The sequence below is a fragment of the Tetrahymena thermophila genome, assembly GCF_000189635.1.
Source record: "Tetrahymena thermophila SB210 genomic scaffold scf_8254594, whole genome shotgun sequence".
Classification (NCBI taxonomy): domain Eukaryota; phylum Ciliophora; class Oligohymenophorea; order Hymenostomatida; family Tetrahymenidae; genus Tetrahymena; species Tetrahymena thermophila.
This window is the reverse complement of record NW_002476365.1, coordinates 206,498-231,756: the sequence shown is the minus strand read 5'-3', so window position 1 is coordinate 231,756 and position 25,259 is coordinate 206,498. Positions and strand designations below refer to the sequence as shown.

The 25,259-nt window shown below is 21.4% G+C and overlaps 6 protein-coding genes across 6 annotated transcripts; 2 read left to right on the top strand and 4 right to left on the bottom strand. All coding sequences in view use genetic code 6, as the record gives it.

Moving 5' to 3' along the window:
* Nucleotides 1-1,857: 1,857 nt before the first annotated feature.
* On the top strand, nt 1,858-3,270 carry TTHERM_00286800 (hypothetical protein; the record flags this gene model as incomplete). The annotated part of the gene is made up of 1 exon (XM_001018595.2): nt 1,858-3,270. One exon carries the CDS (start codon nt 1,858-1,860, stop codon nt 3,268-3,270), a length of 1,413 nt encoding a protein of 470 aa, XP_001018595.2.
* Nucleotides 3,271-3,790: 520 nt separating this feature from the next.
* TTHERM_00286790 (Serine/Threonine kinase domain protein) lies at nt 3,791-5,582 on the bottom strand (the record flags this gene model as incomplete). Its single annotated transcript, XM_001018594.1, has 4 exons — nt 3,791-4,179; nt 4,271-4,726; nt 4,881-5,083; nt 5,224-5,582. 4 exons carry the CDS (start codon nt 5,580-5,582, stop codon nt 3,791-3,793), a joined length of 1,407 nt encoding a protein of 468 aa, XP_001018594.1.
* Nucleotides 5,583-6,497: 915 nt separating this feature from the next.
* Nucleotides 6,498-7,562, bottom strand: TTHERM_00286780 (zinc finger, C3HC4 type (RING finger) protein; the record flags this gene model as incomplete). Its single annotated transcript, XM_001018593.2, has 1 exon — nt 6,498-7,562. Exon 1 carries the CDS (start codon nt 7,434-7,436, stop codon nt 6,498-6,500), a length of 939 nt encoding a protein of 312 aa, XP_001018593.1. The 5' UTR covers nt 7,437-7,562.
* A 769-nt stretch (nt 7,563-8,331) lies between these two features.
* TTHERM_00286770 (cyclin-dependent kinase-like Serine/Threonine kinase family protein) lies at nt 8,332-9,463 on the bottom strand (the record flags this gene model as incomplete). The annotated part of the gene is made up of 3 exons (XM_001018592.1): nt 8,332-8,690; nt 8,825-9,108; nt 9,183-9,463. The coding sequence occupies 3 exons, from the start codon at nt 9,461-9,463 to the stop codon at nt 8,332-8,334; spliced, it is 924 nt and encodes a 307-aa protein (XP_001018592.1).
* Nucleotides 9,464-13,164: 3,701 nt separating this feature from the next.
* Nucleotides 13,165-13,677, bottom strand: TTHERM_00285760 (hypothetical protein; the record flags this gene model as incomplete). Its single annotated transcript, XM_001018590.2, has 1 exon — nt 13,165-13,677. The coding sequence occupies exon 1, from the start codon at nt 13,621-13,623 to the stop codon at nt 13,165-13,167; it is 459 nt and encodes a 152-aa protein (XP_001018590.1). The 5' UTR covers nt 13,624-13,677.
* A 3,098-nt stretch (nt 13,678-16,775) lies between these two features.
* TTHERM_00285750 (hypothetical protein) lies at nt 16,776-21,894 on the top strand (the record flags this gene model as incomplete). Its single annotated transcript, XM_001018589.2, has 3 exons — nt 16,776-20,093; nt 20,150-20,270; nt 20,660-21,894. The coding sequence occupies 3 exons, from the start codon at nt 16,776-16,778 to the stop codon at nt 21,892-21,894; spliced, it is 4,674 nt and encodes a 1,557-aa protein (XP_001018589.2).
* Nucleotides 21,895-25,259: the final 3,365 nt, after the last annotated feature.

Genomic DNA, 25,259 nt, shown 5'->3' with positions numbered 1-25,259 from the left:
CAGTCCAACAAAACAGTAAGGAGGTGGAAGTTTAAACAGCTCATTTCAAGAGAACCATGGCTATTCACACCAATATGCTAGTAACAATAATAGTACAACACCCTACTTATAAAATGGAAAATTAAATGGAAGCTCTACAAATATTGACTAATTAAAATACAGTAAACGCTAAACAAAAAGCAAATACGCATCATCAAATAGAGAAGAGTCGAAACAATATTGTTTTTGTAAAAAAGTAATTGATTCAAACTTTATTTAATGCGATAAATGTAAAGATTGGTATCATTAAAAGTGTGTAATTCCAGATGAAGATGATTTTAATATTGATGATGATTGGTATTGTAGTAAGTGCAAAACTACTACTGATATTTCTGGTGTTAATTCAATGCAAGGAATCAGCAAAATAACTCCTCCTCGTACTGCTGGTAACACTTCTGTCAGAAAACAATCAAAGCTTTCTAATAACTGAAATATCATATCAATCAATAGGTCAATAAATATTACTGTGAAAATTTATAAAAATTCTGCAAATATTTATTTGAAACCCCTCACTTACTTACTCAATCATTCATTCACTCACTCACTCACACACTATACCTTGTTTATAGAATCTATTATTTAATTTTAATAATTTGTTTCACCAAATATTTTTACCTTCTCTACTAAATTTCTCTTCAATTAATTACAACCATTAATCATCAATATCTAAATATATAGAATAACACTCAAACAAATATAATTTAACATCACTAGGCAAACATAATTAAAAAGAGCAGTATAATATAATATTATTATTCAATGCAAATTTAGAATTAAATTAAATTCATTTTTGCATTTAAATTTTATTAAAGACCCTATAAATAAATTTACTTTAAATTAAAAGATCTCAAGAGTCAGAAGAGTATTAATCGATAATATATTATCATATAAAATTAATTTAACTCTCCTATAGTATATTTATGTATTATAATAGTCAATTATTTCATTTGTTTACCTTTACCAATTATAGTAAAATAAAATTTATAAATAATATATTTAGTTAATAGTTAAAGAATCAATATTAATAAATTTCATTAATTTATTAAAATAACATTAATTTTTATATTTTTTAAGACATAAAACATTAAAATTTATTCTAATATTCTTAATTATTATCTTAAAAATTTTACATTTTTACTTTTAACTATTTGAAAAACATATTTTAGCACCCTGAATTTTATTTCTCATAAATAATGATAATTTAGAAATTATTTTTTATAAAAAAACCTAGGGTAAAAAAATTATCTATTTTAATAAAATTTTACAATTATTTTAATTATTTCTTAAATAATTTCAAATTAAATATTTTCTGATATTATTAATTAAAATTGCTTACTTAGGTTTATAAATATCAAGCCTAATAAGCTAGGCTTCAAACATGAATACAGTAACTACAAAAATGCATAATTCCAAAGTTTTTAGTATTTTTAATTTTGGTAAATTAATTTAAAAAGAATAGTTTTAAACAAAAATTTTATTTTCAATTTAGTTTGAAATTTTTTTAAGTTTTAGTATTTATAGTCAAATGTTTTACAGAAATTTGATTATTTGGAATAAACTACAAAATTAATTTAAAAATTGCTACATATCAAAAGCATTCTAACTAAATTTTGGAGTGATTATTTGTTTTTTATGACTACAAAAAACTTCTCAAAAACTAAATTAAAGCTTATATTAATCATTTTTTAGATTTTGAAAAGAGATAAAAGTGTTTTATAATTTATTATTATTTTATAAAAATATTAATTAAAAAATCAAAAAAAAAGGATTTGAAAAAAATTATTAAAATAATCTAATTAAGTATAAGATCTAACTAAAATGGAAAAAATATTTGAATAATAAACTATGTACTGTAAAGAACATACTGGTAATAAAATAAGTTATTTTAAAATAAATTTTTAAGGATTGGATAGCGAAATCTTCAGATGTGGGTAATGCGCTTTGGAAGATTCAAGCATAAAAGATTATCTCAACATAGAAAGTATTAATAATAGCTAAGATGATTATATCTTTAGTAATTGGCCACCTATTTGTAATTAAAAGCTTACTGATGAACTTAAATAACTTTTTAAAAATTATGTTGATATAGAATATAAAATAGAAAGCTAATTTAAAGATTTAACTAATGAAATTCTTCAGGCGATTGAGTTAAAAAAGAAAGAAGTTTTAAATGTTTGCTCAAGCTTAAAAGTAGAAAAAGAATTAATTTCAAGAATTTACAATCAGATTTCAAGCAAGGATGAGCTAAAAAAAATATTAAACTCTGATAGTTGTATTGAATTATATAAAAGCGATTTGATAGAATTTCTGAAAAAAAAACATGAAGAAAAAGAGTCAAACAATTTATAATTTTAGCTTATGATTGAAAAAATAAAAAGATACTAAGACATTCCTTAAATCTTTAACTTTTGTTCTATAAAAACTTAGTTTTCATAATAATTAAATAAATTAGATGATTAAATAAAAGAATATGACTTTTTTAGAGAAAATATAAATGAAATGTAAAATCAATTAGATATTTTAATTAAAAATAAATTAAATGAAGAAATTTAAGATTTTGATTATCATTTTAATTGCTTTGCTAAAGGCTTATGGAAAAATTCTGAGAATTAAGATTTTGATATTTTTTAAACAATCAAAAGTACAAATATCTACTTTAGTAAACAAAATTAAATAAAATTACTTCGTGGAAAAGAATAATTTGGTAGTGATTCAAAATCTTAGGATATAAAAGTTACATAACACTCAAATTAAAATGTTATATCTGTTTACAAAAATTAAGAAATAGATTTTGGAGAAATTTATTTTAAACATGAGCTTAGTAAAAACAAAAAATATACAATTAGATTTAAATTTAATGATGAAGGTGGAAAATATATAATTATTGGTTTAATTAATAAAAATAATTTAAATGGATTGCTTAGTTTAACAAAATAAGGGAAGAGTTTTTGTTTTTAAAGTCCTAATCATGGAGGAAATATAGTTAAAGGAGATTATTTTTATACAATAAAAAAAGGATTTACTTTATAGATGAACATAGATATTGAATCAAAATAAATTTAATATTTAGATTTTCCATTAAAGACCTCAATTAATCAGTTACAAAACGAATTTTTACTAGACTCAGAAAGTATTTACTATTTAACAATTTAGTTTGGCAAACAAACTAAATAAATTCCTTTTGAAACAGTTATTGATATAATTCATTTTGAAGAAATTGAAAAAATTTGAAAATTATTAGAAATAAACAATACATAAAAACTAAATATTTATACTTATTTTTATATTTTATATTTAAAATTATTTTATTTAAGATTTTATTGTTCTTTATTTTATTTTCATAAGTTAGCTTAATCTTTAAATTTATTAAATTAACATAAAATTATTTCCATTAATAATTAAAGAATATAATTCAAATCATTCATAAATATATTTTAAGATTTGCTTAATTAAGACAAATATACCATAAAACCCCCTTTTAAAATGTATGAGGCATATTCATTAGGAGTTACTTTTTTCAGAAAATTAAGTTAAAATATTTCTTAAAAACTTATTAACTTTTATTTATAAAAAAACTAAATATATATTATTTGTTATTTCTATATAAAATGAAACATATTTCAACATGAGATAAATGAATTGCATTCTAAGAAAAATTAATTAATTTAGTTTTACAATTAATAATGATTTGAAAAATATAATTTATAAATATATATTTAATTTTTATTGAAGTTTATAATTGAATTATGAATCACTATTTATCTTTTGGAATGTTAAATAGTTGATTGAGTGGAATATTTTTTTTATTTTGAACCATTGATGCAAATTTAGAAGCAGCATCAGCAGGTACATTTTTGAGAAAAGGATGTTCTAAGAGTGTCTAAAATGAAGCTCTTTCATCTGGATTCTTTTATAAGCATTGCTCTACAAAATTACAAAAGTTTTAAGTAAAGTTTGCAGGGTCAAGTCTTGGAGGAGCTTTACTAGAAATAGTATACATAGCTTTCAATGGAGGCATTCTCAAGTGAGGTGGTTCACCCATAGCTAATTCAATTGCAATAATACCTGTAGACCATACATCAACTTTTTCATTATATTCCTTCTTTAAAATGAGTTCAGGAGCCATCCAAGCAGGTGTACCTATTTATTAGAATAAATATTAATTTAAATCTGTCTTGTATAGATTTTAGAATATAAAATTTCTAAATAAAAATAATTTAAATTTAATTACCAACGACAGATTTTCTTCTTTGTTTTTCTTGTGTGAGTTAAGTAGCAAATCCAAAATCTGCTACCTTCACTTCTCCGTTCTTATTGACCAAAATATTATCTGATTTTAAATCTCTGTGTGCTTAGTTTTGCAAATGAATAAAGTTAAGACCTTAAATAATTTCTCTAAGAATATAGGCAATAATATCTTCCGGTATTGTCTTAAAATTTTAGTATATGATTTCTGTGAGTGAACCTCCATTCATGTATTCAATAACCATGAAAAGGCAACTCATGAATTTAAAAGTTTCATAATATCTAACAATATTTTTATGTTGACAAATTTTCATGATAGCCATCTCAATTTTAATCTTGTTCATAGAACCTTCATCACCTAGTTTCATAACTCTCACAGCAAATTCTTCATTCTTAGTTTTTCTCTTAGTGGCTTTGAAAACCTAACACATAGCTCCTTTGCCTTTAGATTAAAACAAAAATAAAATTAAATGATAAGTAATAATTTATTTAAAAAATAAGTTAACAATAAATTGATTGAAGAGTAATGTTATATTTACAGAGTAAACTACTCTTAATGAATTTATTTGGAGCTCATTTTTAATTATTTTTATTACCTAATTTATCTCCAAAATTGTAAAACTTTGATGGATCATCTTCTTGCAAACCAATATTTTCAACTATCTTAAGAAATTCATCGTTTGTAGGAAGAATAATCTTTTTAGGAGCTTCTATTCCTTGATCATAATTATTAATAATTGAAATCATGTTTTGTGGATTTTCTTTAACTTCTTCAGTGTTTATGCCTTGAACTTTGAATCTTTTTTATGAATAAATATCAATTAACTCCTTTTGAACATATTTTCATTTTTGCTATTTCAAACAAAAATTCATCATAGCAATATACAAATTTAAAACAAATTCTATTTTTTATAAAAAAAACTTTTCTTTTTTATTTACCTTTCTTCCCACTCAGGAGGTAAACCCTTAAGACCGTATGGAGCAGAGGGATCAATTTCAATATGATGGACTCTTGCAAAATTTTCTGGTTTAGAAACAGTCAAAGAAAGCATGCTTATCAATTCCTAAATATTTTCTGGAAGTTCATTTTCAAATCTAACAACTTCAGGCATTTTCTTAGTTTTAACTGTTTTTGTTTCATCTATATCTAAGCCTAGACCATATTTTTTCCATTCTTCTGGAACATTTATTAATTTACCATTTTAATCAACTTATATTGAAATATGCTTTTAGAAATTGAAGGGCTTTCCTTCCTATATCTCCTCTTCGTTATTGTTTTTGGAACCTTTACCGCCCATTTTTCACCTTATTATTTAAATTGTTATAAAAACTCTACTGTATCTTTCTAAATTTCCTTTTATATCCTTAAAGTGAAGTACAATTTTTTCTTCTTTCTTTCCTTCCTTCCTCCTTTATTTCTTTATTTACAATATTATTTAGGTAAATATTAATTTAATTATTTGTTAGGAATCAATATAATAGCTAATTTGTTAATATGTGGTTTTTGAACAAAAAATTCTTAATCTATTGATTGATATATTTGGTGTTTTGAGAAAGCTTTATTTATTTTTTGATATTTTTGATGATCAGCTTTCTCTTATTTGATATTTCTTTTTTTTTCCTTATCAGAATATATAATAGGAATAAAATATTCTATTTCATTTTTTAACAAATTATTTTAAAAATGCAAATTTAAAAAAATTAAAAAGAAAAAATATTTTTAGCTTTCATGCAAAGAAATAATTTTGAGATTTATTCATTTTACTTTATGAAATAGTAAAAAACAAATTTCTAGCCACAGAATTTTTTTTAGTTGAAAAACTTGCAAAAATAAAAATCAAATTTTATTTATGTAAAAATTAAATGAAAAATTTATTAATTTTTTGTAAAATATTATGACAATTTTGATAATTGATTTAGTATTTAGATTTGTTAATTAATTTTGTTTGATACAAATAAAGAAGATGCTTGTTTACACTTTTAAGATTAAATATTTTTATAGATTTTTAATAAGCCTTTAGCAAAAAAAATAGCTTTGACAAAATTTGACATTTTTAATAGATACTTGCAAAATAAATAAATAATTTTAATTAGTATATGATATATCTGCTTGAAATATTTTAAGATACCTTTTTAAGGTTTTTTAAGAATTTTATATATTTTTTTAAGGAAGGATATAATCTCTATTAAGAGCTTTTTATTTTATTTATTATTCAAAATTATAATTATGTTTTTAATGGGTTGCTTTTAAAGTCACTTGCAGAATTAAATTAGTTTACTTTATAAGACTAATTCATTTATTATGATTAATTCATACTGCTAGAACTGTATTAAGGAGTTTAGAATAACACTCTATGATAGCTTTAATTGTTGGGAGGCGGAGAGGAGAAGTGAATACTTTACTAAGTCTGAGGATTGAGGATTTATTACTATACTTAAGACTATTAATTAGAAGAAAAGCCTTGTTAATTCAGTAGTTATAGAGTAGTATTTTAATTATTTTTATTAGGTGTAGAAAACAAATTTGTTGAAGGTGTTGTTTGTTAATAGTACACAAAAGGAGATACGTTATAAGCTGTCATCATAGAATTAGAGTTGTTATCATTGCTTTGATTTTAATTAAAAATGTTAGCACTGCATTTACTCAAGCACTTCTCGCAGAACACCTATTTTTTGCCATACTTGTAAACTCTTGTGTTATTACAATCTTCAAACATGCAAATATCATCTGCTTTAGCGTATTACATTTATTAATTGAAATTATTTGAGTTTTCATTAATATCTTCCATCAAATTATTTGAATGATCTTTTTTCATACTTTCATATTAAAGTTACTATTTTATTAAATCTCCCATTCCTTATCCTTAATTGCTTTTATTGTTAGTGATATCAACTAATTATGACTATTTTTCTGATAAATATATTTATTTTTATTTTATTTCTTCGGCATATTCAAGCAGAGTCCTGTTAATAGGTGCATCTCTTACATTTTAATAATTATACTGAACTTAACATTGAGTGCAAACAAAAACTAAATTTGTTTAAACCTAGTTTTTTATACACTCCTCGCAGAATGTATGTCCACATAGTAGTACTCTAGGAATGGTCCTTTCAACGTCCCATTCAAATAAGCAAATTTTGCAGCAGCTCATCTTGATTAAGAAGTATTCAAAAAAATCTATGCTATAATTTTATACAGTATTTTTGTTTTAATTATAAATAATAAATAAATAAATGAGTAAAAAATTAATATTTTTTATAGAAAAAGTTAATTTCCACTTTAATTAATTAATTAATTAATTAAGTATTTATAATAGATTCAAGCTAGCTTCATGTTAGAAACCTAATATATTCTTTTCAAATTCAAAATTATTTAACTACACTTAATAATAAAATTTCTACTTATCAATAAATAAAAATATTTCTAATAAATTACTATTACAACTACTCTGTTTCTAATAATTTGTTTTTTCTGGCAAAAATATTTGCAATTCAAAATATGTTTAATACAAAAAAGAATCTGCAAAAAAATTAAAGTAAAAGAACGAATTTAAAAGTAAATTTTAAGTTTTTGATTACATGAAAGGTAAGTAAAAGGAATGTTAACAAATATCCTACTTTCTTTCTTAATAATATAAAACTAAAACTAATTTCTTTGAAAACTAAACTTTAATCATTAAAAATATATTAATTACTAAATATAATAAATACAATAATAACTTTAATATCAAATTTAAAAGAATATAAAGTAGTTATGGTAGTATTTCAATCTTTAACAGATAAAAATAGATTCATTAATTAATTATTAAACTATTGTTTTTCAAAGATTTAGCATTAACTAAAGTAGTAAGTTAAATATTTAAATTTAGAATTAAATAATATGTTATAATTTTTTATTTTTTTGAGAATCTTAAAAATAATAAATAATAAATATTTAAATTTAAAGTTATATAAAGTAAAATGAAGTGACAAAATTTTGTTATTACATTATTTTATTTAAAATTTGATTCAGATTAACTAAAAAGATGATTTTATTGTTATTTAATTTCATTAAGTTAACTTGAAGAAAGGCGCTTTGAGAGCTTCATCTGAATTTAAACGCTTTTCTGGTACTATTTGAAGTAAACTTTCTATAAGTTCGATTCCTTCATTTCTAATTTACTCTTTGAATCTTGGATCTATTCTTAAAGTGTTTGAAGGCAAAAACTTAGGGAATGTCTACTTAAAATCTATATACTTCTTAACATTTGGCCAAATAACCCCATTAGGTGTTCCAGAAAATTAGAATATTTTAAATAGTTAATCAATTTATGAGTCACCCATGAAGAGTGGTTTGAAAGTAACAAATTCTGCTAAAATGCATCCAACTGACCACATATCAATAGCTATATCATATTATGACTCACCTATTTCATAATTATTTTGTTATGAGAACATTCATTTAATTTTATTTTAATAATCAAATATGCTATTTTTAAGACTTTGTATTTAATATTTTTCATATTTATTTGACTTGAAAAAGATTTAAAACAAACTTTACCTAATAACAGTTCTGTGGAACGATACCAAAGTGTGACTATATCTTTAGTTAATTCTTTTAGTGGGTAGTTAAAAGCTCTTGCCAATCCAAAATCTGCTATTTTAATTTCTCCAGTTGAACTTACTAGAATATTTTATGGCTTTAAATCACGATGCAAGATACCTTAAGAGTGACAATAATCAACACCTTCTATTATTTATCTAAATTAATTTTAATAGAAGCTTAAAGGGATCTCTTTCTAATTTTTTTGTTGCAACTGTTTCAAGTAGCCTCTTAAATCTTATCTATTTTTTAAATATGATATAAAAATGTGATTTTAAATAAAAAAAATTGCTGCAAAAAATGAAGCTAATTTTACGGATAATATTCAAAAACTAAAGATACTTTTTAAGCTTCAGGGAAAACATAAACATCAAGCAGTTTTACAATATTTTTATGTTTTAACTTCTTCAAAATTGATATTTCTCTTAATGTAGTCGAAGGAACTCCTTCATCTTCATTAGGGTCTATTCTAATCTATTTTATAGCTACTAATTATTATGTCTACATATCTTATGCCTTAAATACAACTCCATAAGTTCCTTCACCTAATTTTTCTAGCTATACATATCTAGTCTAAAAGTTTTAATAAGTAAGCATTGTGATCAAACCTTTTTTAATTTTTTTTATCTATCAATCTATCTATTTTTACTTTGTTATTTATTTTATCAATAATTTTTTTTCTCCGCAAATTAGTTTTTTTATAATCTGCTTTTAATATTATTTAAATAAAATAACATATCAACAGAGAATAGATTGATTACCTCTACTTTTTAAAGGATTTAATAGATATTTAAAAGTGAAATTATAAAAAAACTATGGATTTCTTTTAAATTTTTTTTGCTTTCTTCTTTTTCAATGTCTTTTACATTTATTTTATTTAGGAAAGTTTTAAATATTGATATAGACAAAAAAAACTCTACCAAGATTTTTCATATTTCAATAATATAGAGGAATGATGTTAATTTAAATGCTTGATCTTATTATTTGATTTAAACAAACATATAAGTAGTTTCACCGTATTTTGGTAAATATTGGAAAACAATTAGAAATAGATAATTTAAATATAATATATCCTCCTGCCTTTTCTAAATAGATGCTTTTAGACTAAATATTTCCCTCAACAATTATGATTATAATAAATATAGTTATAGATAGTAATAATTTAGTATTTAAAAAATAATGAATAAATTAATTAATAAATTAAAAGGATTACTAAATTTAGAAATTTGCAAAAGGTAGATAGAAAGATAGTTTAGAATTCTAAAAATTTTAACATTTGAATAGATAAAAATAAATTCTAAAAATCAAGGAGATTATGAAGTTTTGTTAAAAATATAATATTTTTTATTGCTATGTTTAATAAACATTTTCTATTCTTTGTTAATATAATTAAATATATTTAATTATCATTTTTCTCATAATAAATTAAAACTTTATTATGATTAACAATAATGGGGTTTATTTATTATTAAGATAATGGTATATCTCATTAATTATATCATTATTGAATTTCGACTCCCACCTCTAATACTAATATAGAGGTGTAAATTTACTGTATCAAAAAATGTGTTCTTTATAAAATTTAGCGAATGCTTAGAATTTAAATATGTTACACATGTTGTAGAAAAATTAACCATAATACTAAGTGCTAGATTTAATTAATAATAGTTAATATTTAATTTTATGATGAGTTATATGAAAAATAATTGATTAATTTATTTGGAGGAGTATTATAGCGTACAATAAAAATTATCTAAATAAAGGTTTTTAATGTTTAAAACTGAAGGCTAAAAACAAAGTTTTTAGGTTATTTTAATATAAGTATTTCTACAAGAAGAAAGTAAATATTTTAGATAATAATATTATAAAGCTAAGGCATATAAATTTAAAGAGTTTACTATACTATTAACAAAAATTTATCATATTTGAATATAATCAAATAACATATGCTTAATTTTTTGATTGTATATAAGTTAATTAATAAAAAATATGTTCATTAAATTTTTTTTTAATGTTTGTGGATTTTTCTTAAGAAATAATTTAGAAAATTACATTTATTATAATTTGACTAATATAATAAATATGGCTAACATATATATTTTTATCTTTTAGTGTGTAAAATAGTTTATACGTAAACTTTAATTATTTTTTTTAATTAATTAATAAAATATATTAAGGTATTTCTTAATATCTTACGCTAGTGGTCTATGATAAAAATTATAACTTATTGTTAATTATAAAAATTTGTACATTAAATATAAATTAATTAACTTAACATCAACAAGAAATATATATCATTCTAAAGTACAGTAAAGGTTTATTATCTTTCAAATAATTAAAATTATTTAAATAAAAGGTTTTAAAGGTAAAAAATAGATAAATTAATCTGATGATTCCTTATTTATTTATTTTTTCTTTATTTTTTGAAGCTAACAAAATCGTTTTGTTACAAATACAAAAATTCTTCATTTTTGATAAACATACTTACTTGTTTTTTAACCTTGTTAAGAAAATTTAAATGGTATAAAAATTTAAGTTCTCAATAAATTATCTATCTACTTGCTTTTTTAAAAGAATTTTAATCTTAAAATAGACGTTCCACTATGATCTAATAAATCTACAAAACGTATTAATAATTAAAAAATTGATCCATCAAAAAGTTATTTTACAAAGTAAAGAATTATTTTGTTTTATTTTTAGATAGTTAGAAGTAAAATTAATATTTGTTTGAAAATATTTTCCGTATTACAAATATATTTTTTATTTTATGTAGATTTTATAGATACTTTATACATTCTTACCATATAATACATGTATTATTTTAAATATTCAAAAATTTAACAATCATGTCTAAGTTTGACTTTATGGCGTTTCAATAAATATTAAATAAAAATATTACTTTTCTTAAAAATAATTAATTGTATGGTAAGAAAAATGATTTAACTAATTTTTTGAAAAATTGTGAAATTCTAGCTTTTTCATAAAATGTAGCCTTTCTATTAAATTAAATTGAATCTTATTACAAATAAAACCTTTAATTTGTTAAAAAATATTGAAATTCTTGTTTTAACTTGAATTTGTTATTAATTAGTAAACAAAAAACAACCATAAACGCAAGTTCAAAAAAGTGTAAATAATTTAGAATTGTTTGACAATTAAATAGTTTAATACACAGTAAAACTTCTTTAAGTCCACATACTTATATTATAAAGAGAGGTATAAAATTAAATCTATAATATTTCAAAAAACAGAACATAATATATTATGCTATAGTGTCTATTTTAGATAGTTTTCGCTGTATATTTTTACTTTCAACTCTTAAATATTTCAATAAAAACATATTTATAAACAAATTAATTTTAAAGAGTAAAAGGAATTAAAATTTTTTTTCTTTTTTAATTAAGAATTTCCTTTTTACAATAGTTTTTATCCTTTCTTGTTACATTCATTATTTTTCTGTTTTTTATTATTTTTAAAAGAAAGAAATTAACAATTAAAAGCAGAAGTTATCCAAGGATTGATTACTTTCAATATTTTTTAATTGGTTGAAGGAAATTTTATATTTGAGAATACTCAAATTGTATTAAAATATTTCTAAATGAAAATATGGGATTCATTGATTAAAATAAATATTTTTCTTTACGCAAATAAAAAATAATTTTATTTTACAATATTTATTTAATTAAAAGTACTTTCAAATGTTTTTTAATAATCAGCTTTTAAAAATTTATTAAAATAAAAATTATGTGTAATGAGTTGTTAAATATCAATAAAAAATTTTTGAAATATGTTAATTTATTTTCTATAAAGCAGACACCTACTGTAATAATTGAAATCTAATGAAAGGTGTAAATTATATGGCTTTCGTGTAGTTTTTTTAAAAAATAGATGAAGGTTATTAGTTTATGTAAATTAATGAAAAAATCAGATTTTTAATTTTAGCCAAAGTAAAAAGAAAAAGTGAAAGAAAGAATGAATGAAATGATTAACTGATTGATTTTTAAAGTAGTAAAAGTAAGTTTATGAATGAATCTATCTATATAAATATGAAATTAAATCATTAAGATACATACAGTGTTAGTAAATTAGAATTATAAATTTAATTTTTTAATATAAAAGTGGTTAGTGATATTATTAACAGTCTATTATATGTGTGTGTGTTATATAAGAAAGTTAGATTTGATTAGTATATAGAAGGTCTAGCTATTTTCTATCCTTTATCTAAGAAGAAGAAGAAGTAAATTTAGATAAGAAGGAAGGATATTAGATTCACCAGATCAGTTCAATTTATTATTTGTTCAATCAGAATGGCATGTAGAGAGTTCTTATTGGTTATATTTTTCTAATTCTTATGCTAATTCAAAGAAATACTCAGCTGAGTATTTGTTTTAGTTTGAATTTTGGAGCTTAAAGACGAATTGTTACACTTTTTAGATAACTTTCTAATTAGTATTCATTGAAGATTCTAAAAGTTAAGATAATTAATCTTTGGCTTTTATTGTTAAAGCGATGTATTAAGAGATCCTGTTTAAGTAAATTTTGTATTCAGATTCTGTCTTGTAAGATTTTACTAACTAAAGAATATCAATAAAAGTGCATAGGTCTTCACCAACAGATCTGAATTTGTCTGTTTTTAACTAATAGATTCCATAGAGTTCTTTTCTGATTGATAGCAAGTCTTTTTTAAATTGCTTGTAAGTTTATTTAGCACAAGTAGTTCTTAAGACTTCTCTGTTTGAAGATTCTTTTTAACCCATTTGTTTATTTAAAAGATATTTTTGTGTTGTTTGTTTTTTTTTCAATTGTAATTATTTTTTAATTAATTTTTTTATAAGACTGACTGACTTTTCTTTTTAATCTTTTAAACCTTTCTTTACTCTATAAATCATTTATATTAAATTTTTGTTTGATTCATTCAAAAATCAATACAAAATTTGTGCAAAATAATTTATATATATAATTTTGGGGAATTAAAAAAGTTACTTTAATTAAGCTGTGAAAAGTGTATTATTTATTTTTTTCACTGATTAGTATTTACTGAGCAAATATATGTAATTTGGTAATTCACATCTTCAAAAATGATAAATAACATTACTGATCTGATTATCAATTAATTTGCGCAACTTACAATTTAATTTTATTTAAATAAAGTATTTACAAAAGTGTAAGTTATTTTAACTTCTATTAAATGATTATTATTATTATTAATATGAAAACATTAATTAATTACAGATAGAATGTTTGTGAATAATTAGGAAAAATACTCAGGTCTTTTCAAGCATTTATTCAAGTTATCTAATTATTTACATTTTAAGAAAATAGAAAGTAATTGTTTTTCGAATTTAATGAAAAAATAAATAACGCAAAAATATTATTAAAACTTACTTGCTGTTAGTAACATTTTTATCATATTTTTTTATTAGTAGAAAAGATATTTCAAACTTAATCCTTCATTAATATTTATTTTTTAAGAGCTCCACATCAGTAATTACATCTGATAAAAAAATCATCTATTAGTCCTATTTATAGCTTAAAATAAAAAAAAGCAAGGATAAATTTTTATTTTATAAATAACCAGCTAGTTTTTAGATAAATATGTAAATGTAGAATAAAACATTAGCAAAACCAGTATAAAAATAAGTATAAGCTTGAATAAACTATTTAACATAGATTGGAATATATTTTTAAATATTTATTGATTAAATCTTTATAGAGGATAAATAGGACTTAACTTCTCTATAACTTCTGAGAAAAGTAAGACTATAAAGTTTACTAACCAGTATTAAGTAAAATTAAATTAGTAAGAAGAATATAAAAATGTGTAGTAATATGTTTTATTTTCTTATTATATACATACATTCAGCTATGAATGATTAAAATCTTTTTAAATACTAATTAAAATAGATTGTTTTATAAAAGTAAAATTTAATAATATACTCTACTCTACTCTACTGTAATGTACTGTTCTGTTTTTTTTAAGAATTATATAATTATTAATTCTAATTATAAAGTTAAATGCAGCCTATTTCACTTATATTTATCATAGTAAATATAAAACTTTAAAATCTACCAGTGCTTGAATTAGAGATCAGCTTGAATAATTTGTATTACTATTACAAAAACATCAGTACTAACTATCCTAAATAAATCCATTATTTAATATTATGCAATCTTTCAAAAAGAGTTTTAAAGCACTATCTATTTTCAAATATTACAATTAAATGGTTATATGAGACCTATAGATCAATAATAAATACATTTCGAACAAACATTCTAATTTCAAGATGCAAAAATAATATTTTTTGTATATTTTTTTGATTTTTAGAGGACTATTAAATAAAAAACAAACATTTTTGTAAAAAATTGCTTTTTTTAATTATTTATAAGACATAAATCTGTGAATGTATTTATTATTCATTTTGTTACATTTTATTGTATGTTTATCACTGCTTTTTTTTTTTTCATTAGATATTTTTGTTAAAAATTTCATATAATTAATATCTAATATTATTTCACTACTATAGAAAATTAAAAAATTTAGGTGGATCGAGTTAATATTTTGTTAAGTATCAATTACAAATTAAAATTAATTTCATTTTATTTAGAATATGTTCAATATATTTCCTTGTGAAAAATAATGAAATTTTATATAAAAATTTTAATTTGATTAAATTTCTTGTGTAAACATATTTTAATATTAATTATAAAAAATATTTTAATAAATTATTGTTTAAATTTAGAACATTTTTAATATTATTTGGTAGGAGTAATAATATTTTTTTAATAATTTTTACGATAATGAACATTATTTGCAAAAAACATTAGACCAAATAAATGAAAAAATCAAAAGTCTTACTTTATAAAAGTATTGGCTTTTTAATTAAAATAAAAATAATATTTATATGATGCTCAAAGAAGAAACATTATTGAGTTTTTATATGTTAAAATTTCTATTAGATAATTAAATATTAGTAATAAAATTACTTTTAATTTTTTTATTACCAACAAAAACTTTATTTGCTGTTAGCACTTTTATTGAATTACTATTTTACTTATTATTTTGTAAATATATAAATATATTTTATTATATTTATCTTTGACTATTTATTTTATTTAATAAAATTATTAAAAATAACATTTAATATTATTTTTTGCATTTTTCAGAAATATTAAGAATAATAAGATAGATGATAAAATTTTTATTCAATATTTTTTAATTATATTTTAATAAAAATTGTTTTAATAAATTTATAATTATTTTACAAATTTTTAATGCTAAAACTTAATACTTTGTTTAAATTTTATTTTAATATATTAAATTAAATACAATGATTAATTTAACAATGTAATTTTATTTTTTTAATAAATAAAGATTTCTAATTATTTGTTTTAAAATTTTTAATGGTTGTGCTTTTATAAAATATTTTTATTTTAATAACCATTTTGTAAATATCTAAAAATAAATAATATAAATTGATTAATAAATCGTACAAGAGTAATTGCATGAATAAGTAGAAGATGCATTTAAAGAAAATATAAACAAAAACTTTTCATATGTTAAGTAATTGAGATTTAACAACTAATAGTTAAGATTTTGAATTTTTTTTTCTTTTTGTCAAAATATTAATGAAATCTCGATATACATACTTATTACTGATGTATTATTATTTGTTAAACTGTAAGAATCAACTGAAATATTAAATAAATTAAAAAAGAAACAAAAAATTAATTAATTAATAAAGAAAGAGCTAACTAACTAACAAACAAACATCCCAATTAAATATAGGAAAGAAACAAACAGCTCGATCGAATTTAACAAACAAAAATAATTTTATTTATCTGAAAAATACATTCCACTTCTAGCAAAAAGATTTATATCAAGCAAATAGGATAGGATACAACAACCAAAATGCAAAATTTTTCTGCCCAAGATATAACTTATGCGAATTATAAGGAAAAAATGGATCTCATATTAAAAAATTGCAAGCAAAATGAAATTATATTAAAAAATCAATAAAGGAAAAGCATCAGTCGCTCAAATTCAAGAGAAAAGTCATTAAATGCAAAGTAAAAACAACCTGCACCAAATCAAAAATAAGCATAAAACAATCAAGGTACCATTAACAGTTAGTAGCAAGGTAGTAAAAAGAATTTAACTAGAAATAGAAATCTATCTATAACTACTTCATGTGATAAAAAATAAAGCAATAATTAATTTTCTAATTCTAAGATTTAGTAGAATGGCAATAGTACTTGTACAAATAGCAAGGCAGCTTCTTCTTATCCAGTTTAATCAGGATCGATGAGTGTCCAAAACAAAACTAAAAAAACTCCTTTAGGTACTAGAAATCAAGCTCATCAATAAAATTCTGTTAGTAAAAAAAACAATACAAATTCTAACAATAACAATAATATTAACAGCAACAGCAACAATGCAAATAATATAAATTCCCATTAGCTTAGCAACAGCCTCACCCCAGGATTAAGAGGAGAGTAATACCATAATTTCTCAAGCTTTTTCAGCTCTCAATCTACCAAAAACAATATAAACAATAATCTACTTAATAATTCAATTTAAGGGAATCAGCAACCTCAAAAGAACAGTGATAAGATAACTCTTTTCCTGTAGCACTTACAAAGCAGCGACTCTCCAATGAAATAAATTTAGTAAATATAAGATAAGCTTCAATCTTATCATCATAGTAATAACAATGTGGGAGCTTTGCATTAAAGTATAAATAACAATAAAATAGTAAATTAATAAAATCTTAATAGCAGCTTAACAAATTAAACTATGAATCTAAACAATAGCTATTGTCACAATAATTTGGATAATTAGCAATAAATGTTATAATAGGGTTTAATTCCAAGGTAGAGAATTAATAGTAATGACTGTGTGTTTAATATCAACTAATCTAGCATTACTGGAGGTATGCAATCTGAATAATATGATCCTTACAGAGCATCATTTTCTCATCAAGAAAGTCTTTAATTAAACGAATAAGCAACTTCATAACAAAACTAAAAAGGAGTGGCTCAAATAAATCTGAAACTCAATCAGCTATCAAAAACTATTAAAAATATTTCACCATCAAAAAATAATTTTCCTACAAAAAAGAATGTCTTTTCTCTTCATTCAAGCACTTCTTCAGTTGACCCTCAGAAATGCTTATTAAATTAATTTGAAGAATAATTTACTCCTTCTTCTTAAATGGTACAATAAAATAAATTTATTGATCTTTCAGGTGCCAATATTTAAATTTCAGATATTATTCTTGATAAAAAAATGAATATTAATGAACTCAACAGTTCTAATGATAAATTAAATATCCTGTCTCTAAAAGAAATACCAATTTAAATGAAAGGAAATTCTCATCAGCCCAAATAATATAATAGCGAAACTTATGATGTTAATAATGAGGCTTGCGATGAAATGTTTGCTGCTTCTATGCCAGCAAACTGCAAACTTAATGAAGATTACCTACGCACTCCAAAATAAAATGTTTTTAGTGAAATTAGTAAATCACAATAGCTCCCTTACTAACATACACCAATAACAAATAATTAAATTAAATAATCTCAAATGAATAATTAAAAATAGGATGAAAAAAATAGGTCCAAAAGTGTTGTGGATTAAGAATATCTCCAATTCGATGCAGTCTCAGCTAATTAGTAAAACCAAGAAAAAATGTTTTAAAAAAGAAGAGCTTTAACAATTGCAGATGATAGTTATGAGGTATTAAATAATGATAACAATAAATTATTTGCTGATTCGATGCAAGTTAATCATACGTATCATGGAGATAATAACAGTATGTAATTAAACAAAGTTAGTAAGAAACTTTTGATTCCTAAAATAAAAAATTTTGATCAAATGATTGAAGAAAAGAATTAGCAAATGGACTATGAAATACCTCCTCATGTTTACAATGAAACGTTTTAAGGCGAAGAATATACAAGCTCTTAGACTACAAGCGACATAAGATCTGAAACTTATGATTCATTAAACTAGACTTAAAATATAGACAATAACCTGAACCAGGATTCAATAAGCATTCACCCTACAATGAAATCAAATCCTATGTAAGGTTATAGAAATATAATGAAAGCTATGGAAATTAGTGGTAAGGATAACGATGTTGAAATACGTGCTTTAAAAATAACAATAAGAAAATTATAGTACAGAGATGCTGTCCTGAGATAAAAAATAGCTAAAATGTCAACTTAGAGCCAAGAGTAGCTATAAACTATATAGAAATTAGATACTGAAAATAGTGAATTAATTAATTAAGTAAATGCCTATGCTGAGCAACACGAAATTCATGAACAATAAATCAGCTAGCTACAATATGAAATGCAGTAATTTTAATAACAATTTTAACATATAAGTTCTGATGGATTAAATAAAAGTAGCGATTAAACATTCAAAGACTCTTACGAATAAACTATTGAAGCACTTAGATAGAAGTTAGTTGATTATGAATAAACTATTTATGAGTTAAGAGAATAAGTATAAGAATATGAAAAAAATGAAGAAAACTTAAAATTATAAGTTAATCAAAGAGAAGAAGAGATACAAAAATAGCAATACGAATTTTTAGAAAAGTTAGCAGAATTCTAGGAAGAAAACATTAGAATTAATAATCAAGTAAAGACTCAATAAGAGTAGACTTAGAAGAACGACGAAAAAGCATCATTAACTAAGTAAATTGCTGATCTAAATTCTGAAAATGAAAAGTTGTATGATTAAATAACTTCTCTCCTTAAAGAAAATGAGTAATACAAACAACAAAGAGAAGTTGTAAGCAATGTGAATGATCTTTCTTTAAAATCTCTTAAGCTTCTAGACGATAACTCCAAGTTGATAGAAGAAAACAGAGCACTATAAGCAAATATTTTAATATTAAACAAAGACAATCAGTAGTTAAAAGAAGGATTATAATCCCTTTAGCAATAAATACAATAACAATAAGAAATCATAACAAAGAGAGCTGAAGAGAATGCTTATAAAAAATTAGTAGAAGATTCTTAGAATACGATTAAAGAAATGAAGCAAATCAACCAAGAGCTGCTCTTCAACATTTCTAATTTAGAGCTTCAAAATAAAGAACTAAGTACTCGTTGCTCAACTCTAGAAGTTAAGTTAAACTCTTAAAATGAAAGTATTAAGCAGTATTCTAATAGTTAAAGCAAAGAATAATCTCCTAAAGAAAAGTCTCTGCTAGAGGTAAATTTAATTCAATTAATTATATAATAGTTTAAAAATATTAAATATGAAATTAGAAAATCACCAATTTACAGAAAGAAATTGTTGCAGAAAAAGAGAAATCAGAATCTTTAGAAAAGAAAATAGTGTAAATGTCATAAAAAAATTCTTTGAACCAATCAGTGTAATCAAAATAAGGTAAAAATAGTCTATTCAAATTCTCAAAATAATTTTATTATAAATTTATTAAAAAAATAAAAAATAAAAAATCATTCAAGAATTTTTAATTTTAACAAATTAATTGAAAGATTTTTGGTTTAAATTAGATTCATTTGTGAGAAATAATTTAATTTGTTTTCTTATCAATTTTGGTTTAAAAATTGAATTTGATCAATAATGAAAATAAACAAAAATAAACTATTTTTATATTATAAAATCATTATGACAAAATATTTGAAAAATGCACATTTGACTGGTCTTGGATTTATTTATATTTCTTTTTTATTGATTATAAAAAATACAAAGAATTGATCTCATTTTAGAATAAATTTAGGAGAGTTTTTATTTATTTAAATTTAAAAAAATAGAGTATTAATGTGAAGAAATCAACAGAATAAGAGTTGAAAATGATGAGTTAAGAAAGGAATTAGAAGATTAATACAAGGAAAAAGAATGTCTGGAAGAAGTATTAAAAAACTACCTCCTATAAAGAGAACTTGAGAAACTAAAAATGAATGGGGATTAGAATACTCTTAAGGATTAAGAATAAGATGAAGAGATCGCTGAAGTATTTCAATCAGATAGCAAGATAAATGCATTCTTAAATAGTCAATAAAGAACTAATATGGATTTAAATTCTCAATTATTAAACTATTTCTCAAATAGCAACTAAAATAAGCCTTCTAGTGTAATTTAAAATTAAGCAGAAAATTACAACCTTTACAAAAGAAATAGCAACTGCACAATCACTAATGGAAACAATACTAATTATCAAATTTCTATAACCGATTGTAGTCAACTGTCTCTATTAGAGGAAGATAATGGCAATAGAATTAATGAAGATGAAGAAATGGATCCTAATGATGAGCTTAAATAAAATTATAAGAAATGTTCCTTCAAAGGTGGAATTGAAAACCCATAAATGTAAGATTAATAAAATATAAGCAATATATAGCATATAGTGAGCACAAATACAAATATTAATAATAACAACTTTAATAATAATAACAATACTGTAAATTCAAATAACTAACTAAAAAAGAGCTCAGCTTCTTCTTCCCATTTCTTGAGAGAGATTGATAGTAATATTTAGATCTTAATCAACAATAATAGTAACAATACTCTTTTAAATAATATTTAGCATCTACTCAACACAAGCAGCAGTAGTAATCTCCTTAGTAAAGAAAACAATATTAACTACAATAGCAACAATAATACTAATAATCTAATCAACAATAATCCTAATCTCCATCACCAATATCAAAACATCAGCATAAGTCCCTCTTCAAGCAAACCCCATCAAAATTATTAGCAAGTCCAAGTTCTCTAAAATAATTAGCCTCAGTCAAATTTACCTCACCTAAATCCCTCTACAAAGCAGGGCACTTATCTTCTCAATCAAAAATCTAAAGAAAATGATAATCCTTATTCAAATAATTCTTATCCTGTCACAAACAATCCTCAGTTAGCACAACAAAACTCAAACTAATTGTTTTATCAATAAAAAGCAATATCTGAAAAGGTTTCTTATTAATAACAATGTGCAAACCAAGTGAAGCAAATGCAAAACAAGGAAAATTAGTTTATCAAGTCTTAGCATTGAAAACTTTTTTGCAAACTAATTAAAAATAAACAAATAAATAAATAAATAAAAAACTAACAAAAAAATAATTAATTTGAATTAAAACCAACCAATATAGAATATACACTAGCTGTTAAACAAGCAATAAAACAAATTTCTATTAACTTGCTTGATTAAAATTATTGAATGCATGTAAATAAATACTCAATCAATTTAAATCTCATTTATAAATTAAAAAATATACTTAACTCTTTCTTATTTTTATTTGATTATACCTGTTAAAATTATTTCATACAATATTTTATCTTATTTTTAATATATATATTAATATCCTATTCAATTAATTCATCAAAAAATAAATGCTTTGTTATAACAATTTTAATTTATTTTCTAAAACATTAATATAAAATCCACAATTCCTTTTTTCATTAACTTTTTGACTCAAATAAAATAATAAAAAAATCTTCATAAACCTAGTAAAAAAATTATTATCAATCAAATGATGCATCAAACTAGTTGTTAAAGTTTCAAAATTAAAAAAAATATATTTAGTGATGAAACAAAAATATTTTATAATATTTGAATCTATTGATTAAAGGTGCGCCAACAAATACTCATTTTTAATTGAGCAGCTAGTTCGCATTAATTAAAAATAATTATTTTTTTATTTATTCACAAAAATTTTTCTATTTTTAATAAATGCTCATCATGTGCGCAAATTCACAAAAATAATTTTCAAGTGTATCATTTAAAAATTATATTTTATATTTTCTTTCTTCAATATTTAAATAAATTTAAATTAATTAATAATAAAAATAATTTTTTCAAATTAATATATTTCTAAAGTTAATAAATTTAAACTATAATTTTATTTAATGTATGGAATGTATTAATCATATCTATATTTTTTACTTTAATTAAAACACACAAATTAAAAATTAAATTTATTAAACCTATTTATAAAATAATTATCAATCAAACGATCTCAAAATTTAAAAAAAAATAAAAACTTTGATCTTGTTATAAAATTAACCATATTTGTGTAAAATTTTATATGATCTTTCTACAAATTAAATAATAAATTAGAAATAGGTTTTTCGAAAATATTTAGAACTCTAATTAATTTTAATAATGATTTGATTTGAAATACATAATGCAAACTTGTTATTTTATTTTTTTTGTTTTAACTAAAGCATAAATAATACTTTGTATAAAACAAATTTATAAATTTTTTATAATCATTATATTATGATTACTCCCCTTTTTTATAAAATTTAATTTAGTTCTATTTGTATATTTTTTAATTTATTTTTTGGTTACTATTTAACATTTATTTTTAATCAAATCTATGTTTTCTTACAATTAATTTGTTTAATAAATTTTTGTTTGCTTTTCTAATTTTCTTTTATATTTTAAGTCAGGATGGTTATCTTATTGTCTTTACATTTAATTTATCTTTGATTATTTTATCATAAATCAAATATAGCAGTATTGTATTTTATAAACAAAATAATAGGCTTATATATAAATTGTAAGCGTTAAAAATTAAAAAATACAATTTAAAATTTTAAAAAATAAAAATAAAAAATGTAAAATCATTTTGTATAATTTGTTACATATCATATTAACTATTAATGAATTTAAGATATAAATAAAAATTTATTTTATCTATTTAAGTCTATATCTTTATTTTATCTTATTTGCTCTCACACATAAAATTTATTTTCAAAGATTTATTTTTAAATTTTTAAAAAAATTTAGTTTTTTAAGAGTATGTAACTATTAAAAATTAAAATTTATATTATTTAAAATAATTAGTTTATTAAAGTAGAATATTTATTATTTTGCATGCAATAGAATTGAATATATAAATTTATAATGACTTGTTTGCAATATAATTTATTTGGAAGAAATAATAAAGAATAATTAATGGTAAATACAATTCAATTATATTCTTTTTTATTTGATTATTTCGTGGTATTTAATACCTTGATTAATAATCTTAATTATTTAATTCATCTACCACAAAAAAAGATAATCTTGAAGCAAGTGTTATTTATTTATTTTAATCTTTCTTTGATAATTAATTACAAATTTTTAAAATTATAATCAACTTTAAATACTTTATTTTTTGCGTGAATTCTATTCATACTAGAATGCATAATTTTATAATACAAAACTTTATTTTATTTATTGAAGAAATCAAAATTACTGTTATATATTTCAAAAATTAAAATTTTTTTGGTTGATTTGTATCCTCAAGAAAGGAAAATTGGATAATATTAATTAGATCAAATAAATATTAATCTAGAATTGCAAAGATTCCAAATATTTTAAAAATAAAGAAATAGAAAAGTAAGGATGTAAAATACAATAAAAGTTATTTAATTATTATTTTTATTGATTGGTTAATTTTAATGGATATTTGAGAATTGAGGTAGCCAGTCAAATTTCAAATAAATAAATAATCAAAGTCATATTTGAAATAAGGTGGAATATATAATATCTTCTTAATACTTTCTTTATAATTAATTATTTATTTTGACAATTTAGAAGCAAAATATATAGTTATTTTTGCTCTCAATATAGATAGATAGATACCACATTTAACTAAACTTTAATAAGTTATTCAAAAAAATTTACAATTAATATTATTTGTTTGAGAGAAAGTAAGTAAAATCAATCACAAGTAAACAAATAAACAAATAACAAAATAATAATTTACCTTCGCAAACAACTTTAAAATTTCAGTACTCTTCTGAAAATAAAATATTTATTAAAATATAAAATAAATATCTACTTAATAATCACAAGTTGAATTTAAAAAAACAATAAATAAATACAATTTATTTAATAGTAATGCAAAAAGTTCAATAAACTCCAGTTATTTAAAATCAGCTAGCCAACTCTTTATTAGCTAGCCACTCGAGCATATCATCAGATCTAGGTATATACAAGCTCAAATTTAGTAAGAATGCAAATGGAGATGGTCGAAATAAAGAAGAAAACAGATACTAAAAGAAAATTTAAATGTATACCTAGTCGGTGAAAGAAAGAATGCTTCCAAAAAACATCTCTGAAACTGCATCCTTTAAAGTAGCATAGTCGAAAAATGTATCTATGATTGAATCAAATGCTTCTTTTAGCTAGAACAATAACACATTCAATAATACTAACACTAATGTTCAATCAAATGTATAAAATCTAACATTTTCCAAGTAAATCTCTAATAGTAATTTGTATTACCCAAAGGTGGGTTCTTATGCCACTATTTTAAGTGCTTCCTAAGTAAAAAATAGCTAAATGTTTGTTTCTACTTAATACAAATAAGAGCAAGCTATTCCAGAAGAGAAGCAGGAATCTTCTACAACTTAAAACATGTCATC